This window comes from Aptenodytes patagonicus, chromosome 25 (genome assembly GCF_965638725.1).
Source record: "Aptenodytes patagonicus chromosome 25, bAptPat1.pri.cur, whole genome shotgun sequence".
Lineage (NCBI taxonomy): Eukaryota > Metazoa > Chordata > Aves > Sphenisciformes > Spheniscidae > Aptenodytes > Aptenodytes patagonicus.
The window spans coordinates 2,558,884-2,586,836 of NC_134973.1; the positions used below are offsets into that span (position 1 = coordinate 2,558,884).

General features: G+C 55.0%; 4 protein-coding genes and 1 non-coding gene across 5 annotated transcripts in view; 1 reads left to right on the forward strand and 4 right to left on the reverse strand.

Moving 5' to 3' along the window:
- Window positions 1-652: 652 nt before the first annotated feature.
- Window positions 653-7,523, forward strand: NMRK2 (nicotinamide riboside kinase 2). Its single transcript, XM_076359310.1, has 8 exons — window positions 653-841; window positions 2,302-2,392; window positions 3,795-3,843; window positions 4,040-4,211; window positions 5,858-5,929; window positions 6,447-6,553; window positions 6,965-7,050; window positions 7,156-7,523. The coding sequence occupies exons 1-7, from the start codon at window positions 816-818 to the stop codon at window positions 7,048-7,050; spliced, it is 603 nt and encodes a 200-aa protein (XP_076215425.1). The 5' UTR covers window positions 653-815; the 3' UTR covers window positions 7,156-7,523.
- Window positions 7,524-12,468: 4,945 nt separating this feature from the next.
- DAPK3 (death associated protein kinase 3) lies at window positions 12,469-18,486 on the reverse strand. Its single transcript, XM_076359496.1, has 9 exons — window positions 18,438-18,486; window positions 17,580-17,723; window positions 15,578-15,938; window positions 15,240-15,369; window positions 15,010-15,058; window positions 14,826-14,852; window positions 14,573-14,725; window positions 13,894-13,939; window positions 12,469-13,670 (listed from the first exon to the last, which is right to left on the reverse strand). Exons 2-9 carry the CDS (start codon window positions 17,639-17,641, stop codon window positions 13,128-13,130), a joined length of 1,371 nt encoding a protein of 456 aa, XP_076215611.1. The 5' UTR covers window positions 17,642-17,723; window positions 18,438-18,486; the 3' UTR covers window positions 12,469-13,127.
- Window positions 18,487-18,699: 213 nt separating this feature from the next.
- EEF2 (eukaryotic translation elongation factor 2) lies at window positions 18,700-27,389 on the reverse strand (the record flags this gene model as incomplete). The annotated part of the gene is given in 14 exon segments (XM_076359656.1): window positions 18,700-19,375; window positions 20,386-20,518; window positions 20,605-20,787; window positions 21,746-22,099; window positions 22,202-22,309; window positions 22,635-22,893; window positions 23,085-23,280; window positions 23,713-23,851; window positions 24,049-24,162; window positions 24,475-24,580; window positions 24,956-25,134; window positions 25,954-26,165; window positions 26,252-26,433; window positions 27,175-27,389. Coding segments are annotated over 14 exon segments (2,574 nt in total), but the record flags the coding sequence as incomplete, so codon positions are not given.
- Window positions 24,348-24,416, reverse strand: LOC143170978 (small nucleolar RNA SNORD37). The gene has a single exon (XR_012997120.1). It is a non-coding gene; the product is annotated as a small nucleolar RNA SNORD37 (small nucleolar RNA).
- Window positions 27,390-27,820: 431 nt separating the features above from the next.
- The window catches only part of MAP2K2 (mitogen-activated protein kinase kinase 2), a 1,909-nt gene continuing 1,776 nt past the window's right edge, over window positions 27,821-27,953 (reverse strand). Inside the window, exon 3 of the mRNA XM_076359682.1 lies at window positions 27,821-27,932. Within this exon, the coding sequence (XP_076215797.1) occupies window positions 27,821-27,932 (112 nt within the window). The remainder of the gene's footprint in view (window positions 27,933-27,953) is intronic.

The following is a 27,953-nucleotide window of genomic DNA, read 5'->3' on the forward strand; positions in this document are numbered from 1 at the left end:
AGCATAGCACCTCTTCTCGTTCAAAAAGTTCCTCCTAAAGGTTCAAAAGATAATGGTCCAAATGGATTCACTCATCAGCTTCTGCATATTCCTTTCTCTGAACAGCTTCACTAAAAGGAGTTAAAAAAAAAAATTTAGCTCCCTTGCCTTCCCTGTAAGAAGTTTAGAGAAACAAAAAAATCCCTTCTCATGACATTCCTGGATGCATTTCAAATAATCAAATAGGAATTGGGAAAAATTAAGAGGAAGGCAAAGAGAGAGCTTGTCTGACTTCAAGGAAAAAAACCTGACACTTAATTATATCCTTGCACACCTCTGTGCCTTCCCCAGAACTCCCAAAGGAATTGTGAAAAGGGGTGACATTTCCACCTACCCCATTACTAATTTAGGCAAAGGAAGAGTTTGCCAAAAAGCTATTTATAGCAAAGCCAGCAAGGGCAGCAGAGTGGGGGTCCGCGAGGGGTGCAGAAACAGGTGCAGCAGCAGCGCGCATGACCCCATCCGCCGAGGTGAGGATTGGCTAATCCCGGCTCAAAAATATGACATCTTGGGCTCATGATAGTCACAGGGCTTTTCCATCAGCAGGCGGGGCGGGGAAAGGGCGGGGAGGGAGGGAAGGGCACTGCAGTGGGGCCCTATAAATTAGAGGCAAACCCGCCTTTTCCTTCAATGAAAGAGTGAGGTGAAGCAGAGCCGAGTGGGGGAAAATAGAAGAAAAAAGATCAGGTGTAGTTTTGTTCCGCTGAAAGTAATTTCAGCGTTTCTAAATTTCTTTTTTCTCACCACATTCCTGCTAAGGAGGCAGCTCTACAAAGATGAAATACATCATAGGCATCGGAGGGTAAGTTCCTGTTAATACTGCATACATATGTACTGCTTTTTCTTCCCATTTAATTGTTGTATGTAAGATGATTGAAGACTCGGAGATTACATATCTGACTATAATGTAATGGGATTCTAGAAAAGTTGCAACTTGCTGACTCTGCATTCGTGCCGCTTAAATACAGCGAGCTCTGCAGGGTGGCATATACCAAACTTTTACAGCACTAACAGGAGGTATGCTGAAATATAAAAAAATATTTCAAGTACATTTATAGGTCGGATGGAGTGATGTGCCTCAACTATGAAAGAGGATGTTTTCAACGTTAAGTTAGGCTTTTTAAAAGCATCTCTGAAAGACAAAGAGGAAAAAATCATGCTTCAAATAAGGGGGGGCGTGTACAAAAAGCTTTCTTTTCTCCAACAAAGTAGGATTTAGAAGCAAGCCTGCATGTGCTAGGACGGGGCGACAGAGCTTGGCAGATCCCTGCTGACTGCAGAGGAATTTGCAAAACTGATACCAGCCAAGACCTTCATTTGTAACATGGCTTAAAGACAGCGTGAGACTTCTATAGCCTTTGAATAAAAAATTAGGAATAAGCACAGACTTGACGGCTCTCTCCCTTGGAGAGGAAGATTATTCAGGCCTTTTATATTAAAACAGGCTTTGCAGGCACAAGGAAGCCTTAATCATTCTCTGAGAAAAGAGCAAGCTTCCTTCATTCATAATTCATTTAAGGCATTTTTTAAAAGCACTTTTCGCAAGCCTGACCTTCACGGAGTGGCTTCTTAAGCTGATGAGCATAAGCCTCCTAACGAGCAAGGGTGTTTTAAGGCCATGAATGCCGGCAACGGCGCGTTTTAAATCTACCTCGGAAGCTGCCGGGTCCCTGCGCGGGGTCAGCCCCGCCGGGCCCCTGCGGGGAAAGGAGCCAGCGGTCACCGACGCCCCCGCGGGGGCTGACAGGGCGCCCGGAGGGAGGGCAGCTCAGCGGCTGGACCCGCGCAGCAGGAAGGGCCCAGCCGCCGCCGCCTCCTCCTCCATCTTGAGGAGGCGTCCGCCGGGCTTCCCCCAGCTCGGGCGGATTCGCGGAGAGGAAAGGCGGGGGGGCCCCGCCAGCCCTCCCGCCCGGCAAGCCGCTCGGAGGCGGGCAGAGATGGCGGCGCGGCCCCGCGCTCCCTCAGCGCGGCCGTTGAGCGCGCGGGAAGCGGCGCGGCCGTTAGGAGCGGCGCGAGTCACCGCGGGGCCCGCGCGCGCCCCGGACACAGCCAGTTGCCTGCGGGGAAGGGGCGGGGCGAGGGGGAGGTCACAGCCAATCGGCGGCCAGCGCGCGCCGTAGCGTCGCAAGGCGGGAAATTCAAACGGGTTGGGCGCGGGGCGCCGCCGGGGCTCGCTTCCCCTCAGAGCGTCCCGCTGAGGGCCGGGGAGGGAGAGGGGGGGTCCCAGCGGCTCTAACGCGGTTCTCCCGCCTCTCCCTGCAGCGTCACCAACGGTGGCAAAACCACCCTGACCAAGAGAATCATCAAGGCGCTCCCCAACTGCTGTGTGGTCCATCAGGATGACTTCTTCAAGGTAAGCGGAGCTCCTCCCCTTGTTTAAAATGTCAGCTGCTGCTTGTATATGTAGTGATAGTTGTAGTAGGTCCCCCCGTAAGTTTTATATGCTTGTGCATGCTTTCCAAGTAAGTTTTGACAGCTTAGGAGTAACACATGTTCTGATTTATTTATTTTTTTTAAGATATATGTATTTAATTTTTTAAATTACTTTGGACAGGTGAGGAGATACTGACCTTTATAATGTTGGCATCTACCAGTTTCCACAGAAGTGGAGCCTGGCACAGCCAAGCATAGAACAGTTGCAGCAAAAGCTTCCTTTAGTTTTAACAAGTAGTCTAACTTTAGGTTAAACTACTGATCTAAGTTAGAGGTTATTTACTGTGCTCTGTACAAATCACTTTCTCCATGTTGAGTTTTCCTCGTTTTATTTAAATAAGAATGTTGCTTGTAAATAATACTTGAGGATTTAAGCACCCCTACACTGCTTTAAATGCAGAAAGACAGTTGTATTGAGGAGCTTTGACAGCTCTGCATCAGAAACCCAATTCGAAGACTGCTAAAGATGAATACGGAAGACCTGTGCTGGCTTGGGTGCCCTCAGCACCAAGCCTGGGAGAGCAGCAGGGGAAGCGGTCAATTCAGAACCGCGTTACTAAACCCTGTAGGCTGCAGCCATTTCACAGGAATTACAATATAGCTGGACCCCACTGTAGGTGGAAGTCCAAGAGATGTGGCAACGCGCTTGAAGTAGTTGTCTGTCGTCCCCTGACGTGTGATGTGCTCCAGCATCGGCAGCCGCGTGGTCGGTTTGTCCTGCCTTTGCAGGAGCACGTGCCATACAAAAGAGAATGAGGCACTCATTTGGAAGTGCCTCTTTGCCAGAAGCCTCATGCACAAATTTGGTCAGATGTGAGCCCTTAAAGCAGAGGAGGAATTTTCCATGAAGATACGTAACTTCTCACCAGTGTGTTTAGCTCACAAACGCTAGTGCAGATCAAGCTATAACTAAGTGATTGAAAGTCGTGCTGGGCTGACCTGCATTTTTATTAGGGCCGTTAGGAGTTAAAATAGCTATTACTGAATATGTAAATTTTAGCAGTTACTTAACACTGTATTTGCATTTTGAGTTCTTATACGTTGACTTATAAACAGGGGCCTGTAGTATTTTGGTTAATAACACCGTATCAAATTATTAACCTAGAATTCTTTGTCCAAAGTGGCTTGACTGAGCCAAGAAAACTTTGCAAAGTTCTTGGGGTTGGTGAAAGATGGGAACTTAAATTTCAGGGTCTGTAACTGTTTTGTTAAGTGAACACTTGCTTTTTTGTGTATTGCAGTAGTGTCCAGGTTGTGATCGGATCTTAGGTAACTGATCACGCTGAGTTTGCAGCAATGTTTTATTGCTCACTATATTTCAGCCACAAGATCAAATAGAAGTCGGGGAAGACGGCTTTAAACAATGGGATGGTAAGAGCAGTGTTCGCTATAGGATGCAGTAATGTATATTTTTCCTAAGTATTTCTTTTTAATTTTTAAAGATTTAACAGTAAACTTGTGTAATTTCAATTTTACAAGTTCATTCTACATTATACTTTCAAGCCTATGTGGTTCGTGGTATTTGATTGTATACCTTTTTCCCACCCACCCCCTTTCTTCTAACTAGTGTTGGACTCCTTGGATATGGAGGCAATGGTGAGCACTGTGCGTGCGTGGATTGAGAACCCAGTGAAGTTTGCCCGTTCCCATGGGGTGAATGTCACGCCTGGCTCTAAAGAGCCAGCCTCCAAAGATATCCATATATTGGTCATTGAAGGCTTCCTGCTTTATAATTACAAGTAAGGTTTGGGGAACTATTAACGGTTTGCCAGGGAAGAACACTAGATCCCTAGTGCCAGGGCTAAAACCTCCTTTTTACTAATATTCCCTTCCTGGCTTGTCCTGAGGTATCACGCGTAAGAATTTTTCTCGTGTAAAATTTACCAGTACATGCTGGTAGAAGTGAGGTGCGCAAGGTGACTTTCTCAAGGTAACATAGGAAGTTCTCGTTTCGGGCACACCCTTGAACTCTAGGGCACAGAGAGCTTTAGCCCAGAACTTGTAAATCCTGAGCCAGCAGTGAAGGCACCCGCTTCCCTCCTGGTCTCCTACCACGGTGCATAAACCTTGACCTGAAAAGGTTGCTGATGAGAACAAGAAGATAATCCGTTCTGCGTTCACTACTTGGAATCTCTCCTGGAATCTAGGAATAGTTATCTCGTGTGATACACATGCTTGTTTAACACTGACTAAATTGAGCTCAGTAATTAATTGTACGCTGGAGCAGAGATCAACTACTCTTGCTTTTTTTTATATGGGGGGAAAAATGTTTGGTAGAAAGATGGGGAGACTAGACTAACAGCAAAGAGAGGGAAAACTTCCAATAGCTAAATACATAAACTTCAGAAAATCGCACGCTATAAACATGATGAGCAAAAGATTCTTGGCTCCAAACTATAGTCTTGTTTACAAAACCCTTTCAAGAGAACAAGCTGTGCATGACACTTAGCAAAACCAGAGTTGTTTATAAGCTGTACCATAAGACAAGCAGCTCTACTCCAGCTTCCAAACTGAATGGAAAATGTAAAATGGCAGTCTTGCACTGGCCATACCGAAAATGGCCAACTGGAGATTGCGCTGGCAAACTGCCTGGTGTTCTTGGCCTGTCCCCAGGGAGGTAACTCTCGAGATCTCTCCTGAAGGTTACAAATACCTCTGAAGCGCTCCATCTTGTTAATGGGAGCTTTTCCTTAGCCCAGAGGGAGTATTTTGTCCACAGACCTGGGGCTTGCTCAGTTCATACTATATTAAGCATTTATGCAACCCTCAGCAGACTTTTAGAACTCTCGGTCCCACCAGGTTCGAACTAGATTTGCTTTAAGGCTTTTTCTGGGTTTATTTTCTTCAGCCTAATAGGAGTGCAACGCAGTAAGCTGCGGTAGAGCTAACTTCCTGTATTTCTGTAAAAGGTCATGAGCTGATGAGTTGCCTTGTACCAAATGTGTGTGCCCATGCACATTTTGACAGCTTGCTTCTGCACAACAGGCCAGACGGTGTGATAAGTCAGTTCATATCAGATTGATGAATCGCAGCTTTGGTCTGCTGCAAGCAGAATTTGAAACGATCTAGAAAGAGTCAGGGTTCACAGCCCAGGTCTTCCCAGCCCAGTGTCTGATCCTCCACAGTAACTGGTAGCAGGTATTTAGGTGGGAAAAGTACCTGCCACACCATTCTGACCTACAAAAACCAGCATTCTCCATGTTTTATAGCTACTAATAAACCTACCGTACATTAGCTTGTGTCTTAATGAAAACACTTGCACTTCTGTTGTCTACAATAGAGACAAATACCAGAGAGGCAGAAAGACTTTTTTTGTAGCTTACAGGGGTGATTTAACACTTTGTCAGAAAAAATAGACACGTTTGTTCTTTCTACCCTACCCTAGACCACTGATAGACCTATTCGACATACGCTACTACTTGGCAGTTCCATACGATGAATGCAAAAGGAGGAGAAGGTAAGAAGATTCTTTGACGTAAGTCTAATCCTTCCTTCCAATAAAGACTCTCTACTAGAGGCAAGCCCTCAGGCTACCTTTATGTTGCTATTAATGGGATACGTTGGTGTCACTTACAAATTGGAATAACAGTTTAAGTTTTTAATTTAATTGGAGAAAGAGGCTTTCCCGTAGCATTTTCTGAACCTTTAGGTCTGGCAGTCCCCTCTGGGGGTGGTTTATGAAGATCAGCACGTCGGTGCAAAAGGAACATGCTTCCCCCGTGAGCATCAGTAAACCCTCCGAGACTGCTCGCTTTGCCTTCATCAGCCACCTGTAGCTTCTGCATTCACTTTGGATGCTTAAAGAAACTTGTTGCAAAACCTAGGCCAATATCGATGAGAAATCGGACTGTGACAATCGGCTTTTACGTAAATGCAACCGAGCAGCTCTCAGATTAACTTCGGGCTTCAGTAGTGTGCAAGAGGTAGTGCGATCCCGGCAGTCCTGATGTTCTCTTCCATTTTGATATTTGCAGTACACGTAACTACACTGTTCCTGACCCACCGGGTCTCTTTGATGGACACGTCTGGCCCATGTACTTAAAACACAGGAAAGAAATGGAGGACAGCGGCGTTGATGTCGGTAAGCATCCCTAAGTACAAATCCTTTGGCATTGTACTTTGGATTTTAAGGAAGTCAGTAATTTAACTCAAGGAAACTTTAACTGTACGATGCAGGGCACTATTTTTACTACTAAGTTGTGATCATGGCCTACTTTCTGTCCAGATAAATACATGCAGTTTTATAGCTAAGAATTTCTTCTCTTTGTTTCTTATTATAAGCATTTGGGGGGGGGGGGTAAGAAAAACTACATTGTTTATAATGGGATAAGAGATTTTGCGGGCCGTAGTTTTTTCAGGATGGTTCTGTTTTTCCAGTTGGGAAAACCAGTTGTCATTCGAGTCAATAGAGTATGAGATACTTTAAAACTAATCCACAGAAGCTTTATTCAGATCAGAAACCCGCAGCCTGAAACCTCCATCTCTCTTTCAGTTTATTTAGACGGACTGAAGTCTAGAGACGAACTTTACAATCAAGTCTTCGAAGATATTCAGAACAAGCTTTTAAATTGCTTATAGGTAAATATGTCCCTGCTTCCAAGGGGGCGAAATGTGAGGGACTGACTGCTGGAAACAACCCGCTCCTACGCTTGGGTAGTCACACTCTCCCTTCTTGCTTTCCAGGGTCTCGGAAGACCTGAAAGACCCGTGTACAGAGTGATGTAAATAGTACTTAGAAGTCGGAATGAGGGTTTATTTGTGTAAACTCTTCTTGTACTGTCCTTTGGAAAGTATCTTTTGTATATAATTGAAAAAATGAAGATAACTTATTCACAACTCTGTGATGGACAGGTTTTTTTTTATTTTCTTATTTTATATTCCACTGGCTTAAACATAAGTTGGAAATGCATTTTTATAACGGAACAAGTAGAGCTGCGTTAGGAAAACAACTGACTCTTCTGCTTATGTGCTTCTGCAGATATTAAGTCTTTAAGTAATGGCTTGTTTGTAATGTCATCTCTTAAATTCAGTAAAAATTAATTTAAAATCTTTCTTTTGAGGTCCTGCTTTAATACGTCAGTCACTGTTACTGTAGTAGAAATAGGTGCAAAACTCTCCCAAAACACAACAACAGCCCCTGCTTTTTCATATGGCATCTGAAATTTCATACCTGTGCGGCCTCAAACCTCCCTTCGTGTGTCGCTGCTTTGGTTTAAGTGGTAACACTGGCCTGGAAACCTAGTTCAGACATCCCAACAGGAGTGCGATTCTCAGAGGTGATCATGGGAGGTGAACAGCACTTCAGATATCTTTAATGTGCTGGTATGAAACTGGTTTTATGTCAGCCTCAGCTTCGCGGCCTTTCTCACTTCATGCTCAAAGCAAATCGGCACGTAGCGATGCTACGGCCCATTTCACACAACAATCGAGTGCTCCCAAGGTGAGAAGTTTGGACAGAAGCCTCTTTTCTGCCTTTCGCGATCCAAACAAGAACGCTATTTGATCCTAAATTCTCCAGCTAGCTGAACCTCGAGAGGTGGAGGTGGCTGTATTTCTGAATTTGAAATCCAGAAGGCAAACCGGTGGGGATTCTCAGGGAATGAGAGTAGCAGCCTCGTATTAAAATTGCGCTGCCTTAGGAAACTTTTCAGGAATTAGTGCTAAAAATGCCATCCTAATTTCAGTTTGAAACACACAGCATTTAAACCCATCCTTGGAGTACCCGTGCGGCCCCTTTACCAACAGATTTTTCGTTAACTCCCTGTGAAAGTGCTCCAAGGAGTCCTTTATACCCCCGTGTCACCTGCCTTCACAACGTGTCCTGCAGAGCGGCTCACGCCCAAGTAGGTTACGTACTTCTGGCAAAATCCTGCGTTAAAGTGCCAGGCAGCACATTGCAACTCTAAAACGTAGGTACAGGAGCTTCTGCTTTTTCAAATCCTTCCGAGTAAGTTTGTAGGAAGTCCACAGATTTCTTACTCATCCATGTCCTCCCTTTCTAGCAAAACTATAAATAAAATGCCAGTGGAAACAGTTTTACTGATTTTTCTGTTGATAGGCTTTTTCTTATTTCAGCGAGATAAAAAAAGCCTCCCGCTCCCAGCAAGACAGCACAAAATTAGGCAAACACAATCGGGACATGGAGCATGACATGCTTGAGAAAGGAACGGGGACATTGCTCCTGAAGCAAAACTGAGTGGTAGACCTTTATTTTCCTGCTTATCGCGTACTTTCTTTGAGAACAACATTCTGCCTGAGTTTCCTCTTTTATGAAGAGCGCGACTCTTATTCTTCACCAGGCTTTTAGGCAGAACCTCCGCCCGCGAGCCAAATGGTGACCTTCACCCGGGCAGCCCGGCGGGAAGCACGAGTAGCACAATGGTGAGCGCTACGAAAAATGTCATCTCCTCTCTGCCCCGTCCGCTCGGATGGGTCTGTGCTGCCACCGGCCACGCCTGGGGCAACGTCTGCACTTGGCGCGTGCCGGGGACAACGGCAGCTCGCCGGGGCTGTAGAACAGAATAGAACAGACTAGAATATTTCGGTTGGAAGGGACCTACACCGATCATCTAGTCCAACTGCCTGACCGCTCCAGGGCTGACCAAAAGTTAAAGCATGTTCTTAAGGGCACTGTCCAAATGCCTCGTCGACACTGACAGGCTCGGGGCATCGACCGCCTCTCCGGGAAGCCTGTTCCAGGGTTTGACCACCCTCTCGGTAAAGAAATGCTTCCTGAAGTCAAGTCTGAACCCTCCCCTGGCGCAGCTTTGACCCATTCCCGGCCGTCCTGCCCCTGCATCCCAGGGAGAAGAGATCAGCACCTCCCTCTCCGCGTCCCCTCCTCAGGAAGCTGCAGAGAGCGATGAGGTCGCCCCTCGGCCTCCTTCTCTCCAAACGAGACGAACCCAGAGCGAAGACCTGGTTGCAGCGCTGCCCTTGGCTGGTGGCTAGCTCCAAGCTAATAATAAACCCTCCACACCACCCTGTGCCTGGTAACTAATTGAGCTTAAATACTGTGGTGAGATAGGTGAGCGTGTTGAGATCTGTCAACCCGCTATCGAAATACACCGGCTAAAGATAGGAAGTGCCATTAAACTGAGGTACTAAAGCACATGCGGCGCACCACGCATAAAAGGTTCACCATGTTAAAGTACAAAACCTCTCACGTGGGACGAGCGTGGTGATCTTTTGGGCACTAAAATAACTCGGCTGTGGTGTCAGCACAGCTCACTTCAGAAGATTTTTCAGCGTGCCTTAATTAGAAACGTTGCTCCAGAAAAGCAGCTGCCACAGATTAGCAAGAAGTCGCCCAAAAAACCACCAAGCCTGTTTCAAGGGGTGTTTTAAACAGCCTGGTGAAGCAGCCGGAAACGAGACCAGCGGCAAGTCAGCTCCGCCACCTCGTCCTCGTGTTACACCGATATTTTCTGACTGTCTGGCCAGAATGGGGACGCCGCAGCCAGAAACGAGACACGAATACTGATGGCATCACCCACACTTCCACAAGCTATAAAAAGGCATATTTCCTTGTGTGCAACCCCGTGCGTGCCTGGAGAGACCCACAAAACTATAATTACACCGTTACACGGCCGGGCACTCGTCGATGGCAAAGCTGAGGAACGCCTGGGCCAGGGACAGTGTGCTGCGACTTGTCACCGATACCTTGTAAGTCCGTTTGACATCGTTACATGGAGCGTTTCCCGCAGATTAGCTGCAGCTCCGCTCGCTGGCGGGAAATAAAAAAAAAAAAGCGGCCCCAGCTCCCCAGTGGGATCTGGCATATAATTTCCATCAGGGTTTTCCCCCCCCGTGTTAAGAGACAGGTCCGACCCTCACCTGATAAGCCGTGCAAAACCATTTTGCTTTCACGAAGACATATAAGGGGAAAGACATCGCGCTGGCTTCGAGCCAGCCTCTAGGAAGCAAAAAAACTTGAAGCCTAAAAAAGGCACTTCGATATTCTCTGCCCGCGGAGAATATAAAACGCCCCAGGGCGGCGTTAGCTCCGGTTGCAAAGCCGGGGGAGCTGAGGCAGAACATCCCAGTACGTCACATCGCCAAAATCTCCCAGGGACCAGCACACCCCCTCGTTTCTGAGCACCATCCTCGCTCCCACAGTGTTTAGTACTAGCCGAGTCCCTGTGGTATTTACCTCCTGGACACTTTCTCCCCAGTAAATCCTCCTCCACCGCGAGCGGTAGGTATTCTCTCCCTTCTTCGCAGCGGTACGTGGTACATCGTGCAGCCTGCTGAACTCGTGCCAGTACCCTGCAATTTAAAACCCTCTAAAGCAAGTCACCCTGAGCGCAGCGGCAACAAAAACCACCCCAAATTCTGCTTTTTAAAAAACGTCTTTGGTGTTATCTTGTGCATCCACCAGGATGAGATCTCCTGCTACCACCCGCTCCGGAGCAGCGTGCCTTCTGGGCGGCTGGGGAGGAGACGGCCGCGCCGGCCAGGGTGAATGGCCAGCGACTTCCAAGAGCCTTGAAACAGAAACCCGCGGCGCGAGGAGCATCTGGGAAGCCTTAGCACTATGTGAACTTTGCACAGCTCGGGAACAACTGTTGCTATAGGATTTCCACACATCCTTTCACACGCTGGCTCTGGTGATGAATCAGCTCTGCGAGAGCGGATCAAATGCCCGGGACTCCAGCTGAATCCGCACCCCAAAGCCTCCCCCCTGAACCCCAGCCCCCAGGACGCAGCGCCCAGGGGGAGGACGACAGCCCCGAGCCCCCCGGCCAGGCTCCGGCGTCCCCCACCATGGCCGAAGCCCCCCCTCCAGCACGCTGGGGCCGTGGCACGGCCCCTGCTCTGCTCTGGGACGCTGCCGCCAGCCGGGTGGTCACGCCATCACCCCCGGGTGCCAGGCGCCTTGGCCTGGAAAAACGGGACAGACTAAAATTATCCCCGGGCCCGCGTGCCCCGCGGGCTGGGATGAAACCTACACCCCGCGGGACGTCAGTGGGCAGCGGCCGGCACGTGGGGCTGCCCGACGGCTGGCGCGGATGGGGACACGGGGCACGTCCCCTCCACCCGGGCTGTGCCCATCTCGCCGCCACCCCAGACCCCCGGGGAGCGGGGCGGGGGGGGACAACACTGGAGTGACAAATAAAGCCTGAATTGAGCAAATCCCCTCAGCCGGAGGGAAACCCGCTGCTGCGTGCCCCCCCCCCGCGCCGTGGGTGCTGGCGAGCCAGAGGGACGCCTGCCATCCGCTGGGATTTGGCCGGTGATTCCCCCAGATCAAATTCCGCTGGATCTTGGCTCCATCGCCACGGGGCCGTGGGCAGCCAGAAACCCCTCGGTGCTCCCAGCGGAAACCCGCTCCCAGGCTCTCGCGCATGCTCCGTGGAAAGCGGCAATTTGGGACCTTGTCGCCCGCCCCATCCCCGTCCCCAGGAGGCCGGGGGCGAGGGGAGGGGGTCCAGCCCGTGCCACCAGCTGCTCTCCCGCGCTCGCTCTTCCTGGCCCCGATAATATTGGGGCTAATTCCTTGTCCACTCTGTTCCCATGCAAAATGGGATCTGGCTGGTCCCCTGCAAAAGGGAGATCCCTGGGGAAAAGCATAGGGACCCCACAGAAACCCTGGGACCCTCCCCGCACCCCAGGGCCTTCCCCGAGCCCCAGGGACCTCCCCAAACCCCACAGACCTTCTCCAATTCCCAGGACCAGCCCCCAACCTTCCCCGAGCCCCCCAGACCTCCCCTGGGGTCCGAGGCAAGAGGGGCTGGGGGCTCCCCCAGCCCGGGAGCATCCTGCAACCCAGCCCCAGCCCCAGCGCCCCCCCCAAGCCCGCAGGGAGCTCGCCTGCCAGCGTTGGGGCTGATAAGGCAAAAAAAAAAAGCCTTTCCCCTCCCAAATTAAAGAAATCCCTCCGGGACGGGAGCGCAGACACCATTTGGGGGCACAGCAGAGGAGCGGTCAACCCACGGCGCGTCCTTGCCCCCTTCCCACCACCCGTCCTCCCACGGCAGGAGCCAAGGCGGCCGCCCCGGTGCACGGAAACCTTTATTTTGTTAAAAGGGGGAGCGCCCGGTGGGACCGAGGGCTGGGGTGGGTGTGCAGGGGGGTGCGATGCCCCGGGGGGAGCAGGGGACGGCCGGGGTCACCCATGGGGCTGCGGCGCCTTGGGCCACGCAGGAATCGGTCCTCAGTCATGGCTCACGCGTGGCAGACGCTGAGCTGCTGCCAGGGTTTAGAGGAGGGGTCTCCCCACCAAGATCCCCCCAGGCAGGGCGCTGCGGCAGCTCCGACACCCAGGCCCCGGGGTGGGACGGGGAGGGGAGGACTGGTCCCCGAGCCCTGCGGCAGCGAGGGGAGCAGCAGCCGGGAGCACGGCAAGCACGCGGACGGCAAGCCAAGCAAGAGCCGCACGCAGGAAACCAAAACCCAGGTGAGCACAACTCAAGCCCCCTGAGGCGGGGGGCCTCCAGGCAGGCGCAAGCCCCCGGCACGCCACCGCGAGCCCAGCAGAGCCTGGGGACATTTACCGAAGGCTGTCAGCGGACCAGCTCCTTGGGCGAGCAAGGGGCAGAGCCACCGCGGTCCCTTCGGCGCTGCCTGCCGCTGCGGTTCGGGGCGGGGGGGGTGGATTCGGGAAGGACGACCCAACCTCAGCCCGAGGGCAACTGACCCCGGCACCGGCCGAGCTAGCGGATGCTGCCGTCTCCCTCGCCGCTCTGCAGCTTCTCCCGCTCAATGGACCACACCAGCTCCTGGACAAACTTCATCTCCGAGGCCACCTGCTTGGCCAGCGCCTCGTAGTGGTTCTCCAGCTTTCGGTAACGCCTCTTGAGGCCATTGGCCACCTGCACCACGCTCTTGGTCTCCTCCTGCGCCTGCTTCTTCAGGGCCTCCGTCTTCTGCAGCTCCTGCTGGATCTGGCGGAGGTCCTGGCTGATACTCTCATTCTCCTCCTTGTACCACGACTCCTTCTCCTCATAGATGGACAGCAGGGCCTCGATGTCCTCCTGGAAGGACTTCTTGTTCCTCTCCAGCTCTCGGAGGCTCTCCTCGGCTGCAGCCACCTCCTCCATGACCTTGGAGAAGCGCTCGAAGTTGATGTACGTGTTGTTTGGCGGCATGCTGGAATGGGACTTGATGGTGTACTCCTTCAGGCGTGTGGTCTTCAGCCGGCGGCGCTCGGGCTTCTTGCAGTTGTCTTCATTGCGGACATTCCTCCTCTTGATCACCTGCGGAGAGGGACAGCCGCCGGCGTGGGGCGCAGCCGGGACAGTGGGAGCCGAATGGCTTCGGCACCCACCCACGGTCCCCCGGCAGCGTGGCCACCAGCGGCACAAAACCAGCCCCAACTCGGGGCTGGAAGAGCAGTGGAGAGCTGCCGGGGCATCAACGCCCACCCTCGACCTCTTGGATGTTTGACACCCAAAAGGTGCCGATTCTTTAACTTCTCACCTTAATCCAAGGATGTTCCAGGCTTTGAGCGATGGTCATCCGCTTCCTGCAACGACAGCAAGGCTGCGACCGAGGGGCAGAGGCTTTGCTGCCTCTGTCCCAGTTAAACTCCGGGAAGGGCAGCTCGGATCCTGCCGCCTTTGGGGCACGGATGAGCCCAGACAAACTCGCTGTACTCAGGGGCCACCCCAGACAGGGGCCGCGTCCAGCTCCCACGCCCTCAGCCAGCCTCCCAAGAGCAAACACACGCAGAAGAGCCCACACGAACCTCCCGACCGAGGCGCAGCACCACTGCTCCCGCCCCAGCCCAGGGTCCTGGCTGCTCCGGTCAGCCCTTGATCCCTTCTAAACCCCGTTCCCTCCTTTTCAGCTGAGCTGCTGAACCCTCAGGGCCATCCCAGAATTCACCCCATGCCTGACAGCGGGGAGGGACTTTGGTTTCAAGACGTTTTGCAACGGCGAATCCTACAAGCAGCGGGAGGGAAACGGGGATAAATGGGATTTATAAACAACCAGCACAAAAGGGACGGGCAAAGGCCTCTGGGCTGGCAGCAGGCAGGCTCCGAGCTAAACCCTAGCGCCGGCCGGAGACGTGGGAGCTGCCTGCAGGCGGGGGTTCGGGCAGGAGGGGCCGTCCCCTCTCCCAGGGTAATCCCCAGCTCTGCTCCCTGTCTCTCACTTGGGGTCCTTGACGAGCAGGCGGCGGATGAAGTCCTTGGCCAGCTCGCTGGTGTTGCTGAAATACTCCTCGTCGAAGTCGTAGTTGACGGCGGATATGTTGGTCAGGGTCTCTTGCTTCGTTTCCCCCAGGAAGGGGGAGGCTCCGCTCAGCCTGCGGCGAGAGCGGGTTGTGACACCCCAAAAAGGCGACGGCCTGAGGCGGGGGACTCGCCCTGCGGCACCCGTCTCCCCCAGACTCCCCTTATACTCACAGGATGTAAGTGATGACCCCGATGCTCCTGGAAAAGAGAGGAAGACGAGGCTGAAGCCCCACAGAGCGCCGCGGGTCCCCTCTCCCTGCGCTTTCAGCAAGAGGGGAGATAGGCCGGCACGAGCCCGGTCCCGGGGACCGGCCGCTGGTGCCACTGGAAGGCGCTTGGGAGGGGACTCACTCACCACATGTCGGCCTCCAGCCCCAGGGGTTCGTAGTTCACGATTTCTGGGGCTTTAGAAGGAAAGAGGAGAGAAAACAGGCTTATTCTGGGAGAAAGAAGCCCGTCCCCACGGACGCATCCCGGCAGCTGCCCAGCCTGCCGCACCGGGGCTTTGGGCATCTCTCCGGGATTAAGCCAAAGCTGTCAGAGCCCAGAGGAGCCCCACAGGAACACGGCCAGCCGGGGTCTCACCTACAAACTCCGGGGTCCCAAATATGTTCTTGAATTCATTCCCAGCTTCAATCTTGTGGGCGATCCCGAAGTCGATGAGTTTGATGCGAGGGTTTGGCACGTTCTTGTCCAGCAGCATGATGTTCTCCGGCTGCGGGGGGAGAGGAGCCGGTGTTTACCCCCACACGCTCGCCCGTGGGAGCCTTGTGCTGCCCTGGGCTCCTCTCCCCGGAGGAGAGGACACACGCCTCAAGCAGGGCGAGATCCCAGAGCCAGCCCCACTGCTCCGCAGGAGCCTGGATGCTCGTCCCTGCTCCCCAGCCGCCGAGCACGGGGCGTGTGCACCTCCCAGACCTCACCTTCAAGTCGAAGTGGGCGATGCGCTTGGAGTGCAGGTAGTGCACCCCGTCCAGGATCTGCTTGAGGAACTGGGTGGCCTCCTCCTCCGTCAGGGACTCCTTCTCAGCCAGGAAATCAAAGAGCTCGCCGCCCGAGACCAGCTCCAGGATCAGCACCACGTCTGTCTTGTTCTCGAAGATGTCGTGCAGCGTGATGATGTTGGGGTGCTGGATCTCCCGCAGGATGTCCACCTCCCTCTCGATCTCCTCCCGGCTCACGCCCCGACGGCTGGACGACAGCCGACGCTTCTTGATGAATTTGGCCGCGTATTCCAGACCCGTTTTCCTCTCCCGGCATTTTCGTACAATGGCAAACTGGCCGCTGCGGGATGCGGGGAGGAGGTGAGGAGAGGACCTCCTGCATCGCACGGGCCGGCGTGTGCTTGGCAGCGGGGTCAGCACCGGCACGAGGATGGGGGACGCTGCGTGCGGGGACGCTGCACTGTGCAGGAGGACGCACGGTTTCTCCGGGGTCTGTCGGGAATTGGGGTCCTCCCGGCACTCAGCCAATGATGCCTGCACGCTCCCGGCACGCTCCCGGGGTTTACACACCCTGGCACCACCGGAGCAGGTGTGTAAACCCCGGCGCTGCCCGGGACGGAGGAAGGGAATTCCTCCCAGGGACGTGGCAGCTGCTGACCCTCCCCGGGCTGTTCGGGTGCTGCTGTGACCACCCGGGGTGGCAGATGCCCATCAGCCCCCGTTTCCAGCCAGGAGCTCCCGGGCTGTTCCCGGGAGCGAACCCCGGAGCCCGATGGTCCCGGAGGACCATAAAGCTCCGATGGGGAAGGTGGGCAGGGCGGGGAAATGCCTGAAATAAGAATAACCGCAGTCAACGGCTTAGTTCAAAGCGAGCTGTGGTCGGGGGCCGGGGGGAGCCAGGGCTCTGAGCATCGACAGGCGCTTCAAGGAGACGGGTTCTGCCAACACCAGCATCGCTGCTATGGCAGGATCCTGACCTTTGTCCCTCCCCGCCCCGGCTGAGCCCCCCACAGCCCCTCTGCCAGGATGCACGAGGGCCCCTCAACACCTTCCCCTGAGGACGGGATCCGGCCGACGTCGCCAGGCTGCTCCCTCCCGGTGACGTGCGGTCCCCATCACCGGCCTCCGTGCGTGCCCGGACCCAACGCTCCTTTATAGATCCCCGGATCATGGCCGGGGCTACCCACAGCCCCCCCTGGGGCAGGGACCAGCCTTGCCCAGGTGGGATCCGGCCCCCGGGCACCACGTCCCTCCCCACGGCTCACACCGGACCGCAGCTACAGCGCAGCCCCGAAGGGACCCGGAGCAAGCCCCTGGAAGCTCCTCTCCCTTCTAAAAAAACCGCTAAAGCCACCCAAAATGTTTCCGCTGCACAATAATTTCCCAGCGCCCAAGAAGCCCCGTGCCCGGGCAGCCCTGGTTGCGGCAGACCCCGAGTCCCTGCGGTGCCGGCACCGAGCTGGCGCGGCCGAGGCAGCGCTGGAGGATCCAAACCCAGCCCACACGCCCCCCCACCGCCGCAGCCTTTGCATCCCGGATGATTAATTCCCATTCGCACGCAGTGATTCACCCCCAGATCTGTCCCGCAGGCGCAGAGCCGGGCGGCAGCGGCAGAGAAGGGCCGGAAGCCGCCAGCACTGGCCCGGCAGCCCCGGCCAAACCCGGATAGGACGGGAGCTCTTGCAGGGAGCTGCTAGGCCTGCCCAGGTATAGGAGCGAGTTTAACGTTAATTAACGCCTTTTTTTTTTTTTTTTTTTTAATATATAGCTGCTAGGGGTGCCTGGCTCTCAGCACAACCCCCTGCCCCCAGACCCACCGCCGGCAGGTAGCACGGAGGTGGCACAGGGGATGCCACCGGCACGGGGACACCACGAAGGGCTGCAGCAGCCGGGTGAAGCTCCCGGCCCGGTGCTCGGGCAGCGGGTGCAGTCACGGAAGCTCCCCCCCCCCCCCCCAAGAGCACGGCGGGAGGTCACTCACCTGCCCAGCTCTTCTCCCATCTCGTAGAAGTCCTCCACGCTCTCCTGCCGGAAGGTGGACATGGCTGCAGGGCCCCGGCAGAGCCGAAGCCGCCCCGACCCTGCGAGCGGAGGAGGACGCCGGGGAGCAGCCGGGGATCAGCACCTGCGGCACCAGAAAAGGGGGTTTATGGCCCGGGAGCCGCACGCCGACACCAGCGACGGATCCACCGCGGCAGCTCGGGGACAGGACCCAGCACAGACATACCCCCCCCCCCCCCATCCTGATCCCCCACTGCCCCTCCCTGCCCCACAGGCCCCAAACCCAGAGCCCCCCCCCCATCACGATCCCCCCCCAGTCCCCTCCCTGCCCCAGAGGCCACAAACCCAGAGCCCCTCCCTGCCCCACAGCCCCCTCACTCACAGCCCCCCCCCCCCCCCGATCCCCCACAGGACCCACAGCCCCCCCCATCCCCCACAGCCCCTCCCTGCCCCACAGCCCCCCCCCCACAGCCCCCCCCACCCCGATTCCCCACAACCCCCACACCCACAGCCCCCCCATCCCCCACAGCCCCTCCCTGCCCCATAGCCCCCCCCACCCCCAGCCCCCCCACCCCCTCCCTGCCCCACAGCCCCCCACCCCCGCCCCCGGTTCCCCACACCCCCTCCCTGCCCCACAGCCCCCCACCCCCGCCCCCGGTCCCCCACACCCCCTCCCTGCCCCACAGCCCCCCCCCCCCGCCCCCGGTTCCCCACACCCCCTCCCTGCCCCACAGCCCCTCCCCGCCCCACAACCCCCCCCACCCACAGCCTCCCCCCGACCCCTCGCCCCCCAAATTCAGGCCGTCGCCCCCCTCCCGCCCCCCCCCCCCAGCCCCACCTGAGCCGCCGCCGCCCGCGTCGCCGCATTCCAGCACTGCTGCCGGCTCCGCCCACCCCCCTGGCTCCGCCCACCCTCCGCGCGTTACGCGGAGGGTGGGCGGAGCCAGGGAGGTGGGCGGAGCCAGGGGGGTGGGCGGAGCCGAGCGCGGGCGCGCTGCTGCCGCCCCTCCCACCCGCAGCACCCTTTCTCCCCCGGGTCCTCCCGCCCGCCAGGGGGCGCCCCCCTCCCCCCCCCCGGCAAAGCACCCAGAGGACATCGGTCACCACGATCCAATTTTTATTAATTCCAGCGGCACTAACACAGGCGGCGATGGTCACGACAGACGATCACACTGCAGGCGGGCATCCTCCCCTTCCCCCCCCCCCCCCCTTCCTCATTTTGCATCCATTTACCCCATTTTGGGGAGAAATGAAGGAGCGCTTCTCCCCTTCCCCCCCCCCCCCCGACCTTCCGCAGAAACGCTTCGAGTCAAATAAATACAGAATTGGGCAAATCTAGTGGAAATGTTTTAGTTACAAGGGCAAAGATGAGTCATGTGCAACACAGAAACCTATAAGGCTTTTTTTTTTTGTTTCGTTTCCCTCCTTTAAAGTCTCAAATCGCTGTGAAACCGATCACCAACGCGGAGATGGCGGTCACGGGCACCTCCCCCTTCTCACGGGGGTTAACGCTAATTAATTAATTTTCCCCCTTCCCCCTCCCCCCTCCCCCCCTCCCCTTCCCGGAGTCCAACGAGTTTAATTAGAGTTTGTCGAGGAAGTTGTCGAGGGCGGGGATGCCTTCCTTCAGCCCTTTGCGTTTGCGGGTCTCGGCCACCACCTGGCAAGGGCGGCTGGCGCTGTCGAAGGGATCCCCGGGCAGGATCTGCCAGTGGTCGAAGACGCACTGGGGGAAAGCCTGGCCCCCCGTGTTGGACCTCAAATCCGCCGTAAAACCTGCGAGGAAGAAGAGAGAGGGGTGGTGGGGGTGGTGAGGCGGAAGGGGAACGGGCGTAGTCCGGTGTCCCCTCTAGCAGAACCCGCCCTCCGGGTCACCACCGGCACGCGTCTAGGGCGAAGGAAGCCAAAGCGGCGTCCCAAAAGGCTACGGAGATGTCAACCACGGGGCAGCTCTCCCGCGAGGAACGGCGGGGAGAGTTGGGGTTGGAGAAGGCTTCGCTGCAGCCTCTCGGTACTTCAAGGGGGCTTAGAAGAAAGATGGGGACGCTTTGGCAGGGCCTGCAGCGACAGGACAAGGGGTAACGGTTTTAAACTAAAAAAAAGGGGACATTCAGACTGGATAGAGTGGGCATGGTGCTGTTGGGTTGACGGTTGGACTCAATGATCTTGGAGGTCTTTTCCAACCTCAATGATTCTATGATTCTGTAAGGAGGAAATTTTTTACTCTGAGGATGGTGAAACACCAGCACAGGTCGCCCAGAGAGGTGGTGGATGCCCCATCCCTGGAAACATTCCAGGTCAGGTTGGACGGGGCTCTGAGCAACCTGATCTGGTTGAAGATGTCCCTGCCCACGGCAGGGGGGTTGGACTAGATGGCCTTGAGAGGTCCCTTCCAACCCAAACCGTTCTGTGATGTCGGTCTCTTCTCCCAAGTAAGAAGCGACAGGAGAAGAGGAAACGGCCTCAAGTTGTGCCAGGGGAGGTTTAGATGGGATATTGGGAAAAATGTCTTCACCGAAAGGGTTGTCAGGCATTGGAACAGGCTGCCCAGGGAAGGGGTGGAGTCACCATCCCGGGAGGTGTTTAAAAGTCGTGTAGACGTGGCGCTTGGGGACACGGTTTGGTGGTGGGTTAACAGTTGTACTCAATCTTAAGGGTCTTTTCCAACCTAAATGATTCTACGACCATTGCCATCAGAGGGCTGAACAACAAAGGATCTCCAATCCTTCCCAGGGTTGGTATCAAGCTCCCGGGAGCTGCCGCGTACCCGGGACCAGCACACTCACCAAAGGACTCGTTGACGGGCAGGTAGGCCTTCACCACGAACATGGGGGTGCCAGCCACCTGGGTCTCCTCGAACACGTGGCCACGCTTCCTGTTCAGCACACCGTAGATGCCACCGACCACCTGCTCCGGGCACTGCAAGAGAGAGGTGTCAGGACCGCAAACTGCCCGCTCACGTTTCCTTCGCGCAGGATCTTCTGGGCTGAGCGGAGGTTCCTCACCTGGATTTCCACAAGGTAGATGGGTTCCATGAGCCTGGGCTGAGCGGTGAGCACGCAGGCGTACAGGCATCTCCTGGCAGTGGGAATGATCTGCCCGCCTCCGCGGTGGATGGCATCGGCGTGCAGGGTGACATCGTGCACGTCGAAACGCACGGCACGCATGTTCTCCTCGCACAGGACCCCCTGGAAAAGCAAAGCAGGAGGGTCAACCGACGCCGTGCCGGGGGACAGCTGGCGTTCCCTACCAGAAGGCTCCGGTCCCTCGGCTTACGGGCATTCCGTGGAAGCGGGTCCTAGAGCAGGAAGCACAAGAGCTCGCTTGGCACAGCAAGGAGCCATTCGGCAAGTCGCCTTCCTTGCCTAGGACCTAAGAACCCGCTACCGCTGCCTCGGAGTCACCGCTGCAGCTCCTCAGAGAAGGCTTCAGGCACTGAAACCGTCTACCAGTGTCTTCACGCAACAGCTCCAAGGTTCACAGCAGCAGCAGCAGCGCTGACGCACATTTACGATGCTGCAACCCAAGCATCTGGCCAGGAAAAGTAGTTTTTCATGTTTACTGGGACAAAAAAAAGAGTTGTTGGCATGGTATCTTCTTCTTTAGACTGAGACTAACTTAAAGTAAACGGGGGGAAAAAAAAAACCCTCTCCTGTAGCAGTTCCCAGTCTACCTGTCAACTTGTTATTTTGGAGTCATCTCCTGTCTCGTCCTGAAAAAATAACTGGTAAACAAGGCCAGATCTTTGCTGAGGCTCTCAGAGTACCTTTCATTTTCTTTTGATGCCAGTTGTGTTATTCATCTCAATAGTTTCTGTCCCTGCTGCTGCATTTTTTTCTCTCTGAAAAAGCTTTTTAAAATTTTAAAGTACGTGCTGCCACGATGAATTTCTCCGCAGTCCTGGGAGAAGGCTTTTTGTCTTGAGGTTGTGTGTTTTGGGCGCCTAAACTGACATGACATCTTCACTCCAGCTGCCAGTGAGTTTCATTTCTCCTAAAAGATACTTCTGAATTATAAATATGTTGCACCGTACGTGACAGTCTTCTGAAATTTCTTCAAAAAAGATGTGCAGTAGCCGTTTATGACACCGCCTGCCCCGGAGCGATGCCAGCCCCGCCGTGACCAGAGCCAGGCGCTGCCCCTTACCTCCTTCGTCGCCCACTGGAAGCCGGCCACCACGCTGTCCTTGATCTCGTTCAGGTACTGCACTCCCTTGGTGATGTCGGTGAGGATGTTGGGGCCGGTGCCGTCGGGACCAAAGCACCAGATTTTCCTGGCTTCGGTGACATCCCACTCGTACTTCTCAGCCAGGTAACGAGCTCGTTGCTTCAGCTCCTGACGAGCAGAGACCTCACCCTTGTCGATGTCTTCAGCCAAGCCATCCGGGAAGGGCCGGGCCTTCATGTACAGCCTGTTGTGTTTGTTGGGGGACTTGGAAAGGCACATCACGTTGGATTCCTCGCTGACCGTCTCACGGTAGGACACAACAGGATCCGATTTCTGCGGCGACAAAGAGCAGAGCAGTGAGCCACCAACCAAACGGCAGCTCACCAGATACCCGCTCAGAGCCCACCAACAGCTCTGCCGCTGCAGCCCCTCTACCTTAATGGGAATGCACGCGTGGTCCTCTTCCAGATCCTTCAGGCAGATCTCCAAGTGCAGCTCCCCTGCACCAGCGATGATGTGCTCCCCGGACTCCTCAATGATGCACTGAAAAGACCATTTACACAGCAGGTGAGGCTTTCGACTGCAACACAGCAAAAGCTCTCGCACATAAAACACTAGTGCCTGTCTCCCATTTTTGTCCTTGACTCAGAGCTACTTTTAGATGCTCTTTCCACCCAACTGGGGATGACTCAGCACCAACCCCAAGGGGAAACGTGGTATTCCTTCCCACTCTGGCAGGGCTGGGACCAGTACTCAATTCAGGACTCTTCTGCCAGCACCCCCAGTGCAATCACGATTAAAGGCAGAAGCCTCCCGTGCCGGCGGGACCAGGATTTCTCCTGTCCCCGAAAGCGTTTCAGACATTCACCTGCACCATAGGGTCAGACTTGGCAAGACGCTTCAGTCCCTCCACCAGCTTGGGCAGGTCAGCTGGGTTCTTGGCTTCCACAGCCACGCGCACGACGGGGCTGACGCTGAACTTCATGACTCTCATGTTGTGAGCGTGCTCGAAGGTGGTGATGGTTCCAGTCTTCACCAGGAACTGGTCGACACCAACCAGACCAACAATGTTTCCACAAGGCACGTCCTCGATGGGTTCGACGTAGCGGCCCATCATGAGAATGGTCCTGGCGAAAGAGAAAGTTGTTTTAATGAAGTCTGAAAGAAGAGGTCCCACCAGGCAGTATCCTGGAGTTCAGCAGCAGACTTGAAGTCCACGGCCAAGCGCCTTGCCTGGCCTGGCCCGAGAGACAAGAGACCCAAGACAGTACTAGAACCACAAATCTGAACCGCAGAGCACACCCCAGGCAGGACTGACCTTTGAATCGGCTTCAGGTACAGATCCTCCTTCTTGCCAGGCGTGTAGTTTGGTCCCATGATTCTGACTTTCAAGCCAGTTGAGACGAGACCAGAGAAGACACGTCCAAAAGCGTAGAAGCGTCCCTTGTCAGAGGTTGGCACCATTTTAGAGATGTACATCATCAGGGGGCCTTTGGGGTCACAGTTCTTAATACCTGGGGGGAGGGAGAGAGATCAGCTGAGTTCAGTACCGTGTCTCGCATTGGGTCTACGTGCCCTGTCCCCCCCGCTCACCCCAAATCCCAACACGGGATTTGTACCCACTATTGTCCCAGCCCGTTCACTTCTGTCCAGACGGCTGGCCAGCCCCACCCGACAGAAAGATCCCATTGCCAAGAGATGTTTTAAATGAACAGAGGCTCAGCCTGAGCCTTTGGCGCGTACCCTGGCTACTCTCCAGTTACTTAGCTAGCTATCCTCCAGAGTAAAGCTCGTAAGCTTGTTTGATCCATACTAGAAAAGCTAGACTCAAGAATTACAGTAGCTACCGAGCTGTGTACTTGGAGAACAAGATGGCTACGGGCGTGTTGGAGCACTGAGCGCTTATGTGAAGAGACGCCTGGCAGCAAAGCAGCGGCTCGTCATACCTATGGCAGCCTCATCATCGGGAGGTCCCTCGTAGAGCAGCTCACAGCGGTACTTCTGGGCTGTGACAGGAGAAGGCAGGTGAATGGTGATCATCTGCAGCAGGGCATCTCCGGCAGGCAGCCACCGCCTCATCACGGCCTGAGCGGAGATCAGAGGAGTAAGACCGGGTCAGACTGTTCACAACCTGGCAGTTAACTTCCCCTGCTTCCCCAGCCTCGAGGCTACCAACAGCACCTTCCCACCCAAGCAGGGTTTGTAGCTGCTTAGTAAGTTTACACAGTCGGAGCAGCACAGCTACTCGTCGCCTCCCCACAGACGATTCAGACCAATCTCACCTTCAGCAGGGGTTTGCCCTCCTTGTCCTTATCTTCGCTGTCAAGCTTGATGTCCAGTTTCTCAATCAGTTTAGCCGCCTCCTCTTTCTTGAAGTTCATGATTGCATCGAAAACCTGGAATGACAGCAGCAGTTACGAAACGTTGCCAGTGACCCAGTTTGAAGCACCAGCACAAACGTCTCTAAAGAGAATCTCTGTTCTTGCTCATCCCCCAGCCGAATCCATTTGGAGGCTCAGACACATACTCGCCTGCACAATATCCACTACCAGCTCCCCTGCCCGCGCAGAGCAACGAGATGTGTCAGATATTTAAATTTCTTCAATCAGACAAGTCAGGTCAAAGTGAAGAAATTTTCCATCATCACGCACCGTCACCGAACCAGAGGGCGTAAGGCACCAGCAAGGGCTGAACGCTAAGGAACTCACCTTGAAGATGGGGTCAAGGATGAGCTGGCAGAAGGTCCTGGGCAGTTTCTTTCCATCAGGGCTGGTAGCAGATTTGCTGAACTTGCCAGTAGCAGGATCAAAATATCTGGAGGAAGAATCAAGTCAGACAAGTATCAACGCCCAGTTCAGCTACAGAAGCGTGGCTTGTTCTGCCTGCTCAGGCCAGAGGAAAGAGCTGCCGAGTAAGAACCATCTTCATACTTTCCTCCATCGCTCTCAGGTTTTCAGAGACACATTTAATTCATGTTGCCAACTCACCATCCCCTCCCCATTTCTGTGTTTCCTATTCTGCAAAGGTTTCATGGGAAGCGGTTCTTTCGCTAGCACATGCGCCAAGTCACTAAGACAGGGCCGTAAGCAGGCGCAACCACATCCTCCCTCCTCACCCATCTTCTACAGCGTCAGGTTGCAGCCCCACAGAGCTGATCTGGAATTAAAGTCAACAGCCCCGATTCCTCACCTGTCTCCCCACAGCTTCTTCATCATGTCTTCTACTTTCTTGGCACGCTCAGATGGATTCAGCTGGGCATCACCCTTGGCGGCGAACTTTGCAACGTACATTTCGGCAAACTGTTTCAGAGTGAAAGCCCAGCCGTGCAGGCCAGAACCAAAGCCGACGGTACCAAGCACCGGATCAATCTGAAAGGGAACGGGAGAGCTGGGTTACAGAGGAACAGCCACAGCTCTTACAGCCACGGAGCGTTACAGCAGTCAGCCTACTCAGTCCCAAACAACACTCAAGTACTAAAAGAGTTTGAAGATGGAGCTTCGGGACTATGGGGCCCTCGAGCAGTTCCGTGACAGCAGCCATCTCCGAGGTCTGGGGACAGCCTGGCCACACACCCACCGTTTTAGCTTTGTACCGCACAACTAGATCGGTTTTTCATCACTTCGACCAACTCCGTACTCGGACAGCTCGGCAGCTACACAGCTTTGCGTGCAGGTAAGATTCCTGTCCTTCACGGAAAGCATCAGCAGTACATGAAAGCCTGCAGCATGCGGGAGAGCGCTCAACAGGAACAAAGCGCAAGCTTTTCCTCCGAGCCGACAGCCCTGCTCGCTACCCAGGAACCCAGCGGGGAGCGGCGCTCGGAGCGCAGGGACTGGCAGACACCTACTGCCCTTCCATTTCGGAAGACTGCCGGGGGAGTGATGCTGCATAGGAGCCTAGGATCTCGCATCACCCACCATCACAGATGTGACGTGGGCAGGAAGGTGTCCTACAAAACAAGGGCACCCTTGGTAAGGAGAGAAAAGACTGTCTCCTATTTATAGCCTTCATTTGCTCAAGCCTTGAACTAACAGAAGATGTGGAAGGAAAGCCAGCGAGAGCTCCAAACCAGCGCAAGCCTGGGTAGTACGGGCGTCTTCGTTACTCTACTCTCACTCCTCCGCTTGAGACAGGAAAGAGCCGCAACTGCTCCCTCTCACTAATTTCGAACGCGGCCTTCCACTTACCATGATATTTCCCATGGGGCCACTTTCTCCTTCTCCATACGTGGAGATAATGACGTTCACGTTTTCCACGATGCGCTGGAAGGTCTGGTACAGCTCTTCCGGCTCCAGCTGCAGCTCCAGCAGCGCTCGGTCCATCTTGTTCATCATCAAGACAGGCTTGATCCTCTCGGCAATGGCCTGACGCAGCACAGTCTCTGTCTGCACGCACACGCCTGCCAAACACAGGGGAATTAGTTATCCTCGTCTTCAAACTCGCCCAACATATGCTCCAGCTGCATATGGCTGCAGCAAACCTTACCAGAGACGCAGTCCACAACAACCAGGGCACCATCAGTGACACGAAGAGCAGCAGTGACCTCTGAAGAGAAGTCCACGTGGCCAGGAGAGTCAATCAGGTTGATCAAGAAACCAGAACCATCCTTGCTTTGCTTGATGAAGGCCAAATCATTTTCAGAGAGCTCATAAAATAGGGAAATAGCTCTGGAAAAAAAAGAAAAACCATTAAAATTATTATCTACACGTTACCCCTCCGCAACGCTTCGAAACAGCTTTTCATCCCACACAGACAGCTGTGCCTGGGCTTAAGGATTTCCTGAAGCATCTTCCTGGGAGGCCAATGTGGGAAATAACCAGGAGCGCAGGCTAAAATCTACCCTTCCTACGCTCTCCTGAAACCATAACCTCTCCTGAAACCATAACCTCTCCTGAAACCATAACCTCTCCTGAAACCATGCCATTTAAAGTGCCCAAAGAGGGTTCCATTTCTTCCACTCAAGGATTTATGCTTTTTCTACTGGGCCCAACCTCCTTTCTGATCCCTTTTCATGCCCCTCAGGGTCTCAAATGGCCCATGGTGACGCAGCCGGCAGGTACGTCGCCAGAGATGCTCCCAAGGCAGTCTCCACACCGCATCCGCCGGACTCCAGCGGACATCAAGCGCACCCAGCAGCCCCAGCGCTAAAATGGAAGGCTGAAGCTCCCGCTGCGCGCCTATTTCCCAGTGGCCACCAAGGTAGCGCTCTATGATTCACCACAAGCCAATCAATACTCGCTCTTTCGTTTAAGCAATCCTCACGACCAAGCGATGAGCTTCTGAACTAGACTAGAGAAAGCCTGACGCCGTCTTCTTTCATCTCTCGATGAAACCAGCGGAGGACTCAAAGCCCTCGAGCTCAGATCACGCAGCAGGAGCACCGAGGTGCCTGAAGGGAGGGAACTCACGTTGATTTGATGGTGATGCACCGTTCCTGCTCATCCTTCCTTGTGTCGGTGAAACGGGTCTCCCCCGCGCGGGCAGAGGCAATGATACCAGCTTTGCATACCAGAGAATCGGTCAAGGTTGATTTGCCGTGATCGACGTGGGCAATCACAGACATGTTTCTGATGTTGGCCTTTTTGTCCATGATGGCCCGTATCTGGTCTACCGTGAAGTTCACCTTGAAGAATGACGGGGGGGGGGGGGAGGACAGAAAGACACGGGGTGTATAGAAACAGCTTCGGCAATTCTAGGAAGCCCAACCGACACCAGGAATACCCGCCAGAGTCGCACCGGCGTCAACTCTGCCTGTGCAGCCCGCGTTACGAGACAACCCACAGCAAGGGCACCGCAGACACCGGCCTAACGAGCAAGAGGGGCCTGGGGCTGCAGCGCAAGCGCCCGGCGCGCTCCCTCCCTGGCTCGGTGTCCTGCAAACCGCTGCCTCGTCAGCGTTTTCCGCAGGCGAGCCCCCGCTAAAACCCAACCCTCCTCCCGTCGCTGCTCCGCGGCAGGCGGGTGACAGCCCGCTGCGCCGGTACCGTTGCCCCTGCCCGGGCCGCAGCGTTACATAAGGCAGCCGCTGGTCACCGCAAAGGCCCGTCCCCGGCGTCAACACCGTCCCGGTGCCGCATCACCGCCGCCGCTCCCCCTCCCCACCGGGCAGGCGTAGCACCGCCGGGCCCCGCTGGCGCGACAGCCCCAGCACCGGGAGAGGAGGTCCCTACGGGGGTTGACACAGACC

Coding starts and splice junctions, on each gene's coding strand:
- DAPK3 (XM_076359496.1), bottom strand. CDS start 17,641: ATGTCCACCTTCCGGCAGGAGAGCGTGGAGGACTTCTACGAGATGGGA. Junction 15,370..15,577: donor TCGCCCACTTCGACTTGAAG/GTGAGGTCTGGG, acceptor CTCCCCCCGCAG/CCGGAGAACATCATGCTGCT. Junction 14,853..15,009: donor GGGCTGGAGGCCGACATGTG/GTGAGTGAGTCC, acceptor TCTCTTTTCCAG/GAGCATCGGGGTCATCACTT.
- NMRK2 (XM_076359310.1), top strand. CDS start 816: ATGAAATACATCATAGGCATCGGAGG. Junction 3,844..4,039: donor CGGCTTTAAACAATGGGATG/GTAAGAGCAGTG, acceptor TCTTCTAACTAG/TGTTGGACTCCTTGGATATG. Junction 6,554..6,964: donor GGACAGCGGCGTTGATGTCG/GTAAGCATCCCT, acceptor TCTCTCTTTCAG/TTTATTTAGACGGACTGAAG.